Source organism: Bos indicus x Bos taurus, chromosome 2 (genome assembly GCF_003369695.1).
Source record: "Bos indicus x Bos taurus breed Angus x Brahman F1 hybrid chromosome 2, Bos_hybrid_MaternalHap_v2.0, whole genome shotgun sequence".
In the NCBI taxonomy this organism is placed as follows: Eukaryota; Metazoa; Chordata; class Mammalia; order Artiodactyla; family Bovidae; genus Bos; species Bos indicus x Bos taurus.
Window position 1 is genome coordinate 129,114,794 of NC_040077.1, and position 14,021 is coordinate 129,128,814.

The 14,021-nt window shown below is 44.7% G+C and overlaps 1 protein-coding gene and 1 long non-coding RNA gene across 3 annotated transcripts; one reads left to right on the plus strand and one right to left on the minus strand.

The window, feature by feature from the left end:
• Positions 1-921: 921 nt before the first annotated feature.
• Positions 922-3,605, minus strand: LOC113879383. Its single transcript, XR_003507309.1, has 3 exons — positions 3,448-3,605; positions 2,377-2,570; positions 922-1,595 (listed from the first exon to the last, which is right to left on the minus strand). It is a non-coding gene; the product is annotated as an uncharacterized LOC113879383 (long non-coding RNA).
• On the plus strand, positions 2,694-11,872 carry ZNF436 (zinc finger protein 436). Of its 2 annotated transcripts, XM_027520638.1 has the most exons (4): positions 2,694-3,218; positions 4,528-4,620; positions 5,408-5,534; positions 8,147-11,872. In XM_027520638.1, the coding sequence occupies exons 2-4, from the start codon at positions 4,588-4,590 to the stop codon at positions 9,397-9,399; spliced, it is 1,413 nt and encodes a 470-aa protein (XP_027376439.1). In that variant the 5' UTR covers positions 2,694-3,218; positions 4,528-4,587; the 3' UTR covers positions 9,400-11,872. The 2 variants fall into 2 exon arrangements, with proteins under 2 accessions (XP_027376439.1, XP_027376446.1); XM_027520645.1 differs by lacking the exon at positions 4,528-4,620.
• Positions 11,873-14,021: the final 2,149 nt, after the last annotated feature.

Below are 14,021 nucleotides of genomic sequence, written 5' to 3' on the forward strand. Positions count from 1 at the left end.
TGCTTCCTCCCCTGCCACTCCACCCCCACGTTCTTCCCTCCAACCATACCCAATCCTGACCATTCTGAAACACGCTCTGTCCTTTCACGCCTCCCTGACTGCGCACATGCTGTTCTGGAAGACTGGAATGCTTTCCCTCCCCTCGTTCTCCACCTCCAAGACTCCTACGGTCTCTGCGAGCCAGCTCCGTCGCCTCCTCTGTGAAGACTCCTCCCCTACCCACCTCCCCAAGCTCTGAGTCCGCCCCTCTTTGGAGCAGACTAGTTAGCTCATCTGAGTGCTCTCGCATCTGGACTGAAGTGACCGTCTGTAACTCAGTGTGTTCCCCACGCTTCCAGCTCCTTGTGCTAAGATGAGGACATCTTCATCTCTGCTCCAAGCAGGGGTAAAGAGGATTTCGGATCACTGATTTTTATTTTTTTAATGTTCTTGGTATATTTCAAAATGAAGAGACAACAAGATCACAAATATTGAGGCATCTTTTTCAAGGTCTAGCAAATGAATACTTCCAAATACAAAAAATTATAATTGTGCTGCTCACAGATAATTATATGATTTAAGATATATTAATAAATATTAATAAACATATGATTTATTAAAGCATAAGAAATATAATATTTTGTATTATCAGTTCAGTTCAGTCGCTCAGTCGTGTCCGACTCTCTGTGACCCCATGAATCGCAGCACACCAGGCCTCCCTGTCCATCACCAACTCCCGGAGTTCACTCAGACTCATGTCCATCGAGTCAGTTATGCCATCCAGCCATCTTATCCTCTGTCGTCCCCTTCTCCTCCTGCCCCCAATCCCTCCCAGCATCAGAGTCTTTTCCAATGAGTCAACTCTTCGCATGAGGTGGCCAAAGTACTGGAGTTTCAGCCTTAGCATCATTCCTCGTATTATATATTTATATAAATATCATATATTGTATTTATACATTATATTATATATACAAGACTTATTAAGATATAACAATTTATAGTGCTTAGTAGGCACAGCAGTCTGTTAATAAGAAACAAGCTTCAGGATATGTAAGGAGGCTCTTTGATCAAATTGGTCAGTGGATGTGACATAATGTAAAACCCCATTTGGAGACATTGTCAAAAGCCTAAATTGGAGACCCTGATGAAACTGTTCACCTGGCCCCCTCCTCCAGTGGCAGGCTGTGCTGCTGCCTCTGCACACAGTAGGTGCTGATTGTATGCTGAAAAATGGGAACACAGCTTTCCAAGTTAGTTACTGAAAACCCACCCACAGTAGTATTCAAGAAAACAATGAAGTCCTAACAATGGGGCAGGAAGCCACCTCCTTCTCCAGTGACCCCAACCCTCAGAGTCCAGCTGAAGGCTGCAACAGGAAACCCCTCACCCAGCGTCTTTCCTCCCCCTCTTCCCCACCAAATGCACTCATGCTTTCCGTCCACTCTCAGCCCCCCTTCTTCTCAACCCTCTGGAGGGTCCCAGGTGAAAAAAGAGAAAAGCACTTACTCATAGGAGGAGGCAAGCAGCCAAGCTGGGCTTGGAGAGTCGTCCTGCCCCCAGGCAGGCCTGAGGAATAAAAGAAACGGCGGCGAGAGGACAAAGAAGGACTTAAAGCTCTGGAACAAGGGGAAAGAAAAGGCCTAAGAAAGTTTACAAAGCAATCTGTCAGAGAAGGGATGAAAAGGGAGCCCCACTGAGCTGAGGGGCTCGGGCACTCACCTCACCTTCGCCCCAGTTAGAAACCTGCAAACTCTGAGCTGATCTCTCTCCCTTGTCCCAGAGCTTTCCCTGGGAGCGTGATGCCTCACCTGGCTGGGTTTTGGGTAGCCCCAAATACTTCTGCTCTACTTGGCTCAATACACCAGTTCTCTTGAACTCAACAGACTGACTCAACTGCCAGCTCCCTCTGGATTTTCACTGAAGCACTCTGGATAATAAGGTTACCAGCAGATCTCCAAAGCTATCCAGCCACTTTGACTTCCCAGATGTTCTAAGCCAGTGAAAATATCCACAGGCTTTCTGAAAGTCTCTCCTGCCACCAAAGGCAGGATTAATAGTAATATCAACGATCATCTGAGTGCTTTCTCTGTATGGAATGCTTTAAATCATCTTACTGCTCACCACCACCTTAGGTACAGATTACCCAATTTCACCAGAAAGGGAAGTGGGCCTGGAGCGATTAAATGACTTTCCAAAGGATACACAGCCTGGATTCCAACCTAGGTCTGTCTGACCTTGATGCCCACACACTTCCCACTCAGGACACCGCCTCTTGGGGATCCTCTACAATTCTATTGTGTGTGTGTGTGTGTGTGTGTGTGTGTGTGTGTGGTTCCCATATTAATTTTAGATGGGGGAGGGATGGTACAATTCTGTGGTATCTAAAAAATTTCTTACCTCACAGTTGGCAATGTAGAGTGGGGAGTGGGAGAGTCTGCCTCCTGGCTGGGTAGGGTCCTGAGTTCTTTTTAAACACTTGATTAATTAACCATAAATAACTGGGCACTGGGAACAGAACACTCACTAATAAAAGCGTAGCCTAGAGTCACGTTTGATGAAAAAAATTCAAGTCACTTGGTGGATGGACATATCTGCAAAACAAAAGAAAAGCCCCTTTCCCAGCCCAGGCAGAGAAGTCTCCTGTACAGTTAGAGACAACAGGCTTCTGGGCACGTGGCCAAGGTTCTGGGGATATTTATAACTTGAAGAGGGTGGGAGTCCCTAATAAGCTGCTATATTCTTTTTCCATCACTTCCCTCTCCAAGGCTACAGCGAGCTCGGAGCTCTCCTTCGCGCAGAATGCCTGCTCTCCCTAGTGCTCCGCTTCCATTGTCTCATATTCTCATCCTGGCTGGGGAAAGGGAAGGCTGAAAGTCCTTCCGTTCGGAAGAGCTCCAGTTGAATGCAGCTTAGCTGCTGGTGGTATTTCTTGGCTAGCTGCTGTGGTCTCGGAGATCTGCCTAGGAGCCTGTGGTTTCTCTGAGCTGCCTCAGAGTCTGATGTTTCGGGAATTCTGTGAGTCTTTGGGAACCGCCTACCATCTCTGGGCTTTGCCTGCATGTCTACGGATTCGAGATCTACCTGCAGATCTAAGATATCCAGGATCTGCCGCTGATTCCTAGAATCTTTCCAAACGTCTGCAGTCTCAAGAGAACTCTGCCTGAGGATTTGAAATCTGTTTTGAGGCCTCTTGGATCTTTTGAAGCCTGAGACCTAACGCATCTTTTGCTGGCCAGGAGGTGAGTCTGTTGGTTCCCAATTCGGGTTTTCGGCTTCCTGCCTTCAGTCGGTCAGGGGCTGTTAACATCCTGAGAGCCCGCTGGGCTTAAGCCATTAGAGGCCCACGATCCCATCGACGCGGGAGGCTGCCAGGAACTCTTTTAGCAGGCAAGCCCTCAGGGATAATAAGGACAGACTTTCCGAACCCCGGGGCCCTGCTCGCTCCACCTTACGCGCCCTATAACCCACCCTCTCTTCTGATTTCGCTCCGGCTTTTGCCTCCCCTCCGCTAGGCGCAACTCAGCCGGCCCCTCAAGGGGAGCCCGTTTTAGAAGGACGCGGTCGGACACCCCTACAGGGTTAACAGCGATAGAGCCGAGTCCCAGCCGGGCCCTGCCGCGGACCTCTCTCTCCTACGGAAGGGCTGCGCGGTGTCTCCTGGGAGTTGTAGTCTGCGCAGCAGTGTGAGAATGCCGCGGTGGCTGCTGGGAGATGTAGTGCGTGGGTGGAGCTCAAAGTTCCAGCGCGGCCGCCGAGTCTCCCCTGGGGAGTGGGCGGCTGCTGCTTTCCTCTCAGGCCGGGGTCGTCAGATGAGAGCTAATTCCAGAGGAACCCAGCACAGGCTAGCACTTATATTAGGCTCGATGTCGCAGTTAAGCTTAATTTAAGCTCGACTCAAGATAAACTTCTAGGGGTGTGAGGAGAAGCAGGGCAACCTCTCTGGCTTAATCCGACTGCGCTCTCCAAGAGAAGAAAGTGAAAGATACTCCGCCCTGGCTAGGAGGACGCGATTTTTTTCTTCACCCTTTTGTTCTTTCCCTCCGTGTGGCTTTTGGCCTCTTGACTGGCCTTTGTACGACAGAATGGAACTCCAACTCCCGACAGGCCACGGGGACGGGCGCAGGCGCGCTAAAGGGGCTCTGCCGGGCTACGAGAGGCGGGCCTAATACTCGGCATCTAATTGGCAGAGCGCTTTGGGAGCTTCGCTCGCTGATTGGCCGAGGCAGCTGCCGGAAAGGGCCCAGCCTCGACATGGAGGAGCAGAGGCGTTCTGTGGGCTGGGCTGAGAGCCTCCTCCCTGAGAGAACATCGGCTTGACCCCCGGGTCCGGGAGGGACCGAGCCAGGGGGTTGTCTTATTAAATTCTGGCAGCCTCCACCCCTTGGCGTCGGAGACACAGAGGGCGGGTCGCGCTCGAGGGTCAGGGAGGAGAGTGACCCGGCCCGGGTTCAGGGCCCTCCCCACCCGCCTGGGCGGCCAGAACTCCAGCCCTGGGGAGTGGGCAGGGCCTGTTTCTGTGCCTCACGCCCTGCTTTTCGCCTCCTATAGCGCTGTCTGCTAGCTGCTTTTCCTGCTCTCTCTCCTGGGAGGCGAATCCTTGAGCCCGAGATGGCAGCCACCCTGCTCATGGCTGGGTCCCAGGTAAGCCGGGGGTGGCTTCTTGGACCCTGCCTGTGCTTAACCACCTCGTCCCCGCGTTTCTTTGCTCTGCAAATCCCTGTGGGAAATTCCCTGGGATTAGTAATTCGCTTGCTTGGCCATTCTGCCTCCAGAGACCCAGTATCAGGACCGTATAGCCACAAACAAGCATTTATTGAACACCTGCTGTTTGCCTTTCAATACTAGGGAGACAAAGATGGATGGAACGTGCCCTCCCTGTTTGCTCACAATCTGTAGGAAGACAGATGCATCCGGTTAGCCATGAAACTAGCGTGATAAAAGCACTGTTTTCTGTAGGAGCAAGGTGCTGTGGGAACCAAGAAGTGCGAGTATTCTCTCTGAGGTGTGGGAGGAGGAGTGGAGCAGAGCGGCGGAATGGGCGAGGGGTGGGGACTGACGAACAGCTGGTGCTGGAACAGGGTTTTAAGGAATAGTAGGATTTCACTAGTCCGAGGAAGATATTCCAAGAAAAGGGGAGCGTTGTAGGTAAAGGTATGGAATGATGTAGATGCTCGATGTGTTCTGAGAAGAGTACTGTTAAGAGGAGGGCAGGGGTATCCGGCCATGGGACCAAAGCAATCTGCTCATAAATTGCTCTCTCCTGAACCACATCTCTTTGTTGCTTACTTATTTCTTCTTTGGACTCTACATATCAGACCTAATGCCTTTTGCCTTCTCAACAATTCCAGCCATGTCTCTCATTTCAAGAAGAAAAATTGGTACTAACTTCCTAGATACCCAGTATTGAGGAAGCAATGTGTGATTTCAGGCACCTGTGACATTTGAAGATATGGCCATGTACCTCACCCGTGAAGAATGGAGACCTCTGGACCCTACACAAAGGGACATTTACAGGGATGTTATGCAGGAGAATTATGGAAATGTTGTCTCATTAGGTAAGAATTCTCTTTCTCCACCCCACGTTTTTTGAGACTATCAAAAATGCCTTAGCTCTTTCAACACAAACTAGTTACTTGACTTTTAAAGCACCTAATTAGATTTTGGCGTGGGCTGAGCCCTCAGGCAGATCTTTGAGTGAGGGAATATCAAGGTCATATTGTCTAGGATGAAAGATTGTTTCTGCACATTTTAGAAACACTCAGATTTCTTGCGCCCTGAATCATTTGCCATTCTCCAGCCTGTTTGTACAGATCACTGACCAAACAGGTCTGACATAATGGTACTTGCCAGGTTATAAATGCCCCTGTAAATGGTGCTTTTACTAGAAGATGAAGGGGTGCTGACCGAGGTTGACAGGAGGGCAAAAGCCACCTTTTTGTGTTTGTTTTGGCTTCAGAGCCCTAGCTTTGCCTCAGGTCCTTTATTTATCCAGAGTAGGTACTTGTCTAGAGATGTTTCAGAGTTGATCATAGATTTTGAGTGTGTCAGATGCTGTTCCAAGAGAATCCTGAACTAAATGAGATCACAAATTCTATTAAAGAGGGAAGCTAATTTTTTTTAATGGCCTGCAAACCTGTCTTTTCTCTGAGATACCCTTTTGTCTGGGTGCAACTAGAATAAACTGTTCTTGAGCCGAACAGTCTTTTGACTCACTTTGTCTCCTGTTAGGACTTGACAGAAGTTCGCAACCATGTATGGTTCACTAAGTTATCTGCCATTCATTAGGATTATTTCTTTTTCTGAAAGCTTTATCCCCATAACTTTTAACAAACAAATGGCAACTCTGAAGGGTTTCCTATTTAACCTGGACTCTCTCTGATGTCTCAACTTTCTTGGATCCTTCCTTTAGAAATGCAACTATAAATGACGTCTCTACCCAGATCTGATGTAGTCAGGAACCCAAGTATTCCACTTATTCCAACAAAAACAAGAAATGAGAATCTTAAAGAAATGTGAATGTATATGTCAGTTGTCCAGCCCAAGGAATGCTTGTTAGAAAGATGGAAACATGGAAGCACCAAAAAAAAACAAACAAGTTTCTTGCCCAAATAAGTTTGGGAATAGGTTAAATAATGTTACGAGACTTCTTTACCTTCAGACTCCTCAGAACCTATAATCTGGTATCAGGGCATTTTGGATTTCTGAGAAGAGGATGTTGTAAGCACCATTTACCAAACTAATTTATCCATGGACCTTTTTTCCCCAGAATACCTAGTAACCTCTTTCTAAAAAGTGTACCAAGAGACACAACTTGGAAAAGCAGTGACTGGTAGAAAGTTTCTTATACATAGTGACTTTGTGTATTTTGATTTTCTTTTAAAGTCTTTACCTAGTCAATGCCAAGAGTATTCTGAGCCAGGCATCTTTTTTGCCTTCTCCAACTGTCTCACTTCTGTTTGCATTAAAAGGCCAGTGAGGGAGACTTCCCTGGCAGTCCAGTGCTTAAGACTGTGTTCTTCCAATGCAGAGGGTGTGAGTTCAATTCCTGATCGGGGAACTAAGATCCCAAAAAGCTGCATGGTGAGGCAGGAAAAAAAAAGTACCAAAAAAAAAAAAAAAAAGCCACTGAAAAGTAGCAAGTAACATTTGGCAGTCATTTTTCCTGTCGAGTGAGACTTGATATAGATTGATAAAAATCTGTTTTTCTCCAATGCTAACCCAGTAAGTCCATTTTTTTCCCCTAGTAGGTGCTTAGTAGATATTAAATAATGCTAATGATGAAGACAAGTTAAGAACATACAATACACACACACATGCGTTCACATGTAAAATATCTAGGCTCTTGGCTTTTAGAAGCTCTAATTTAGAGTCATTTCTATTTCTTTTATATATATGTTGATTTATCTGGCTGTGCTGGGGCTTAGTTGTGGCACACGGTTTTAGTTACAGCATGTGGGATCTAGTTCCCTGACCAGGGATCGAACCCTGGCCCCCTGCATTAGGAGCTTGAAGTCTTGGCCACTGGACCACTAGGGAAGTCCCTAGAATTTTTATATTTCCTATTTCTGGTTTTCTTCTTTTGAAACACCAGAAACATATATACTTTGAATAAAGAACCATTAACTGTAGTGATACAAAGCATTAACTTTTATCAGACACCTGGATTTGTATCTTAGCTTCACCATTTACTACTGTATAACCTTTTGTGAACCACTTCTGTGGACCTTGGATTTCTCATTCATAAAGTGGAAATCATCATGATGTCTGGAGAAGGCAATGGCACCCCACTCCAGTACTCTTGCCTGGAAAATCCCATGGATGGAGGAGCCTGGTAGGCTGCAGTCCATGGGGTCGCAAAGAGTCAGACACGACTGAGCGACTTCACTTTCACTTTTCACTTTCACGCATTGGAGAAGGAATTGGCAACCCACTCCAGTGTTCTTGCCTGGAGAATCCCAGGGATGGGGAGCCTAGTGGGCTGCCGTCTATGGGGTCGCACAGAGTTGGACACGACTGAAGCGACTTAGCAGCAGCAGCAGCAGCATCATGATGTCTGGTGCTCAGTGTGGTTGAGGTAATTCACATAAAGAACTTAGCACAGTGCCCACCCCACAGTAGATCATTTTTGTGTGTGTTTACCAATAATATTCTTTACCCTTTATTACAGATTTTGAAATCAGGAGTGAAAACGAGGTGAATCCAAAGCAAGAGATTAGTGAAGATGTAGAATTTGAGACTGCATCTGAAAGACCTGTTGGAAATACTGAGGAAAATCCTGAAAGTGAAGAGGCCTTTGACAACAGGGATAGATCAGAAAGACAATGGGGAGATTTAACGGCAGAAGAGTGGGTAAGCTATCCTCTCCAACAAGTCACAGATCTGCTTGTCCACAAAGAAGTCCACACAAGCATCCGATATCATATATGTTCTCATTGTGGAAAGGCCTTTAGTCAGATCTCAGACCTTAATCGGCATCAGAAAACCCACACGGGTGACAGACCCTATAAGTGTTATGAATGTGGGAAGGGCTTCAGTCGAAGTTCCCACCTTATTCAACATCAAAGAACACACACTGGGGAGAGGCCCTATGACTGTAATGAATGTGGGAAAAGTTTTGGAAGAAGCTCTCACCTCATTCAGCATCAGACAATCCACACTGGAGAAAAGCCTCACAAATGTAACGAGTGTGGGAAGAGTTTTTGCCGGCTGTCTCACCTCATCCAGCACCAAAGGACCCACAGTGGGGAAAAACCCTACGAGTGTGAGGAGTGTGGGAAAAGCTTCAGCCGGAGCTCTCACCTAGCTCAGCACCAGAGGACCCACACAGGTGAGAAGCCTTATGAATGTAACGAATGCGGGCGAGGCTTCAGTGAGAGATCTGATCTCATCAAACACTATCGTGTCCACACCGGGGAGAGACCCTACAAGTGTGATGAGTGTGGGAAGAATTTCAGTCAGAACTCTGACCTTGTGCGCCATCGCAGAGCCCACACGGGGGAAAAGCCGTACCACTGTAATGAATGTGGGGAGAATTTCAGCCGCATCTCACACTTGGTTCAGCACCAGAGAACCCACACTGGGGAAAAGCCATATGAATGTAATGCCTGTGGGAAAAGCTTCAGCCGGAGCTCTCACCTAATCACACACCAGAAAATTCACACTGGAGAGAAGCCCTATGAGTGCAACGAGTGTTGGCGAAGCTTTGGTGAAAGGTCGGACCTGATTAAACACCAGAGAACCCACACAGGAGAGAAACCCTATGAGTGTGTGCAGTGTGGAAAAGGATTCACCCAGAGCTCCAACCTCATCACACATCAAAGAGTTCATACGGGAGAAAAGCCTTATGAATGCACAGAATGTGAGAAGAGTTTCAGCCGGAGCTCAGCTCTTATTAAACATAAGAGAGTGCACACTGACTAAGTCCTGTAATTACGACTGGGAAATGATTCATTTGAAGGTACAATTGTATTTGATATCAAAGAGCTCTCTCAAGACTGAAGCTTCTCTTACTGTACTGAATTTCTTTGCTGTGGGTCACCATTTAAAACATCACAGAAGACAAGCCACTTGAAATTCTGACCCATGGCTTTGGGAATATTATTCCCTTTTCCAAAATAGTGATTTGTATTCATCCAATACTAACGAATTATTTCATCAAAATCAGCCTCACAAATAACTGGAAATCTGAAGACCAGGTGATAAATGCTGGTAAATGCTCAGGCCTGGAAATGGAGTAAATCTTTCAAAGTAATTTCTCCCATCCTTGACCCAAAGAGCTATACTAGGAGAAATGTTGAACTGTGATAGGGTGGTCACAGCTGCTTTGGAACAAAACCACCAGAGACTTTACCTGAATTGCCACACCTATTCACTCACCATCATATCACACATCTTCCCTTCAAAGGGCTTTCTCCTTGAGTTGCTCATGCATTTGTATCTTTCTATCTTCCTGAGAGCAGGATTCTGCACGGTGAAGGCAATGATCATTGCTTTTCTCCTCATTGTTTCTAATTAACTTTTTTTAAAGCTTTCCTCTTTGTGAAAGCTAACTGAAGATTCAGATTGAAAGGAAAAATGAGACACAGATTTGGGGACCAAGGACTCATCAACAGTGGTGATTTTAGCAAGAGATGCCCACTGTTGTTATTGCCATTGATCAGAATTTATGTATTTTCTTTGGGGATCACTGTAGGGAATATTGTAGGGAAAATATCTTCAAGGAAAGCTAGGACCATAAGTGATGGTGGAGTGTAAGGAGCAAGTGGAATTGACTGGGGTAGGAAGCATAGAGTTCCTTCCCAAGGAATCAGGTCGTTTCTGTGTTCTTTCACCTCTACCCTATAAGATCAAGTCTCCCTATACTGCTAACTCTAGGATTTGATAAGGGCCACATCCCAGTGTTTATCTTAGCTTGCATAAGGGCATGTGTATGTACAGTGAAATGTGTATTCTTGATGTTTTTCCAATAGCAGAAACTGAATTCACACTGAATTAGCATGCTCTTGGGTGATGTTGATCATGTGACAGAAAAACTGACATAACTCTAATGTGAGAAATGTCCTTTTGTTCATTCTTTATGAAAAAAACTTAAACACTAGTGCTCTTGTGTGCACTCTCCTGAAAGATCTGTACAGAACCAAGCACTTGTTTATACGTATTAGTCTGTTGGAGATAATTACCAAATAGGTTGATTGTCCTAGTCTCAGACTGAATGACTTTCTCTTTGCCCTAGTCACAAGGAATTAATAAACCTAGATAGGAATGTATTTCCATTCTCTCAGCTTACAAATTTAAGTGGTTTATGTCAGCGTTGACCCAATTTAAGCCCAGTAATGTCAGTTCTCCTTATCTGAGCTCAAATAGGAATTAAGAAATATCCCGAATGTTGATGCTTATCCAAGCATTTGGGGGTGGGGGTGGGAGGGAATTGATGTCCAGGAATGGGGGCTAGAGTAAGGAATATTTTTTTTTTGAGTCTGCCCCAAATACTGTGCTTTATTGTGAGTGTTGTAACATTTGAAAAACTTGTGCCATAACTCTTTGGGACTTGGTGTTAAAAGAGCCAGTGGTCTTTCTTGGGTAGTGTACTATAGTGATTTCCTGTGACCCACCGCCCTGTGGGTCTGCATCCTTTGCAATAACACAACCTCAGAAGTAACAGTGAAATACTCCACAAAGTAGATGTCTTTCTGTTGGCACTCCTATTTAAATACAGAATCGGGCAGGGAGCATGTTCTTTGTTCTATACGAAATCTAGCTGTGGGTATTCATATTTTAATTGTTGAATGACTTACATGTTCTTGATGACTAAACTCAAACATGTCTTTTTCCCATATCAGTGTTGCTGATGGTTTTAATGAATATCAAAATTCTCCTGTTGTTTCTGTGAGCTGCTAGGGGCATTAGCTTCAGAGTGGCCAGAGAAGACATCATCTCCATGACCTAACTGTATTTTACCCGCTTTTCTTTCCCTATTCTCCTGCCTTACCCCCAGCCTGTTCCTTCTGCTGCTCTTGGCTTCTAAGTGCCCCAGCCTTCTCTCCAGACATGTACACTCCAGTTGGGAAGTTAAAAGGGCAGAGGGCCAGACCAGCTCTATCCTCTCTTCCTGCCAGTTGTTGCCCATTTGCTGCGTTGAACTCTGTGTAAAGTTATGCATCAGTCTCTCTTTGCTAAAGCTTTCTGCATGCCTTCTGCTCCCAAGTCTCTGGCTGCTTCTGCACATACCCTGAACACATTGTGCCTGTTTTCTATGATTGTGGAGAGTGAGTGAACAAGTTAAGTATGTAGCACAGTTTTCCTTCTGGTATTGGTCACAGTTATATTAGTGTCTATCTACATCTGTATTCTAACAATATTCTGTAATTAAAAGTAAAATTTTTAAAATCAAAAAGTGAAGAATTATTTTAGTAATTCAGCACCAATTCACAAAACAGCTTTTCATCAGATTCATTAAAATTGGGCACAATTGGTTTTTTATATTGATGCCTTTGTACAGATGTTCTTGTGGGAATCTGGGAAGTGTCTTCACATATTGGTCAGCCTTTTGGATATTGCCATATTTGGGGGAGATGCAAAAACCTAGACATTTCCTGTGAAGATTAGGCTGATGACAAAGCAACATAGAAATATTTGGTATGGGTAACTCATTAACTTTGGGGAAGGAAAACAAAAGCAAAAAAAAAAAAAAAAAGGAAAAAAATGAGGGGAGGCCATATTGCTTGAAGGAGATATTTTTGGGTATCTGTTAATACTAAAACAGTTTCTACTAAATTAGTATTAGGATCCCAGAACAGAGAGATGTCTTAAAAATAGTCACAGACTCTCAATTCATGACAAAATTTCACAGTCTGCCTAAGGCAGTGATTATTTTCTGGTATTTTGTGGCCACAATCTTCAAATTTCTTACAAGTAATTTTATCTTGGGAAGCCTTTTTTTTTTTTTTTTAATGGAAGACCAATTTAGACAGAGGTAGGGAGTAGAAGTGCTTTAAACTGGGGGAAAATACAAATATGAAAGAAAATTTTTAATTTACCCTATAGCCAAGACTGGAAAGAGATTTTATAAATTATCAGACTTTTTGGGGGTGGGGGGTGATGAGGGGCTGTGCCACATGGCTTGTGGGATCTTACTTCCCCAACCAGGGATGAAACCTGTGCCCTTGGCAGTGAAAGCTCAGAATCTAACCACTGGATCTCCATGGAGGCAGTTGGCATAAACATTTCTTAAAACTTTTTTTCTCCTTCCTACATGTTCAGCATTTTTTATTTCTGGAAAGGAAAGTTCAAGGAAAATGGTGGAGAAATTGACCTGGCACTTCTCCTTCGGGGTATTTAATATATTAATATTTTACCATTATTCTAATAGAGGCAGATTTCCTTCCCTGAATTTTCTCTAGGTGGCTAGCCCTTGGTTAGGGCTGTGCTTCCAGGCCATTAGGACTCCACTGAGTCCATTGAAATGATAATTTGTTAAATGGTTTCATAGTGTTTCAAAGGTTAGTGTTCCTGCAAAAAAGGAGTTCCTGTGCCTCAGGAGAAACTTACTCTTTGAAGCATTGGTTAGATACCCATCTCTGTACAGCAGAGGAGCAGCCGACTGGGACCTCCTTATTTCTAGGAGACTTCAAGATAAAAAGGTTGTTAGTGAAAAACAACTGAGGGGTAAAACGGATTGAAGAAAATTACCCTGTAATGACCTAAAATGGTGTCATGGTGAATCTCATTGTATTTATCTGTTTTCCTAAATGGTTCATATGCAAAGTCTGTATCATTTTTACCTTCTTCAAAGGTGCTTTTGTTTTTCCCTTTGGGAGAGACCGAGGCTGATATCAAAATCTCACTTTGAATTTCATAGCATCCCCTGTGGGCTGCCTTGTAGACATCACTTGGAAATTACCCAGGCAGACCTGAAACTGAATCTACCACTTTGTTCTATCACCATCATCACCTTTCACCTGCTACTTCTGTACTTCCAAACTCAGTCATGGTCTAGTCATCCATGCTAGAAACTTATATTTCATATTTGAAAACTCCTCCTTAAGCCACCCTTCCAACAGCAATCATGAAAATCAGTTGCATAATTAGTCTTTCAGTCATTACCTTGCCACCTCTTAAATATTTCTCAAATCTATCTACCTGCTTTCTCTATTGCCCTCACTTATGAAACCTTGGGCAAGTTACTTAGCTTCTCTGTTCCTTGGATTTCCCATCTGTAAAGTGGTGGGTAATTATACCTACCTCATAGAATTGCAAAGATTAAATGAAATAATAGAGCTCAAAATATTAGTTGCAATTATTTAGACCATCCCCAAGCTACATCCTGCTTACTGAAACAACCTCTTAATTGGTCCTCTCTATTTTCAACTCCCTTCCAACTATTCTCCCTAGCTGCAGCTAGAATGATCTTTCTGAAGGGCAAACCCATTCTTGCCATTCTTCTGTGCAAAACTTTCTCATGCTTTCCATTGCCAGTGGCACAGTGTGTGATGTGTGAGGAAGTGAACAAGATCTGGCCTCTGCTGCCCTCCTGAGCTTCTATT

What these genes read in the sequence shown, in the direction of transcription:
- ZNF436 (XM_027520638.1), top strand. Translation starts at nt 4,588, where the DNA reads ATGGCAGCCACCCTGCTCATGGCTGGGTCCCAG. An exon ending in TGCTCATGGCTGGGTCCCAG is followed by an intron (nt 4,621 to 5,407) that starts GTAAGCCGGGGG and finishes GTGTGATTTCAG; the next exon opens with GCACCTGTGACATTTGAAGA. An exon ending in TGGAAATGTTGTCTCATTAG is followed by an intron (nt 5,535 to 8,146) that starts GTAAGAATTCTC and finishes CCTTTATTACAG; the next exon opens with ATTTTGAAATCAGGAGTGAA.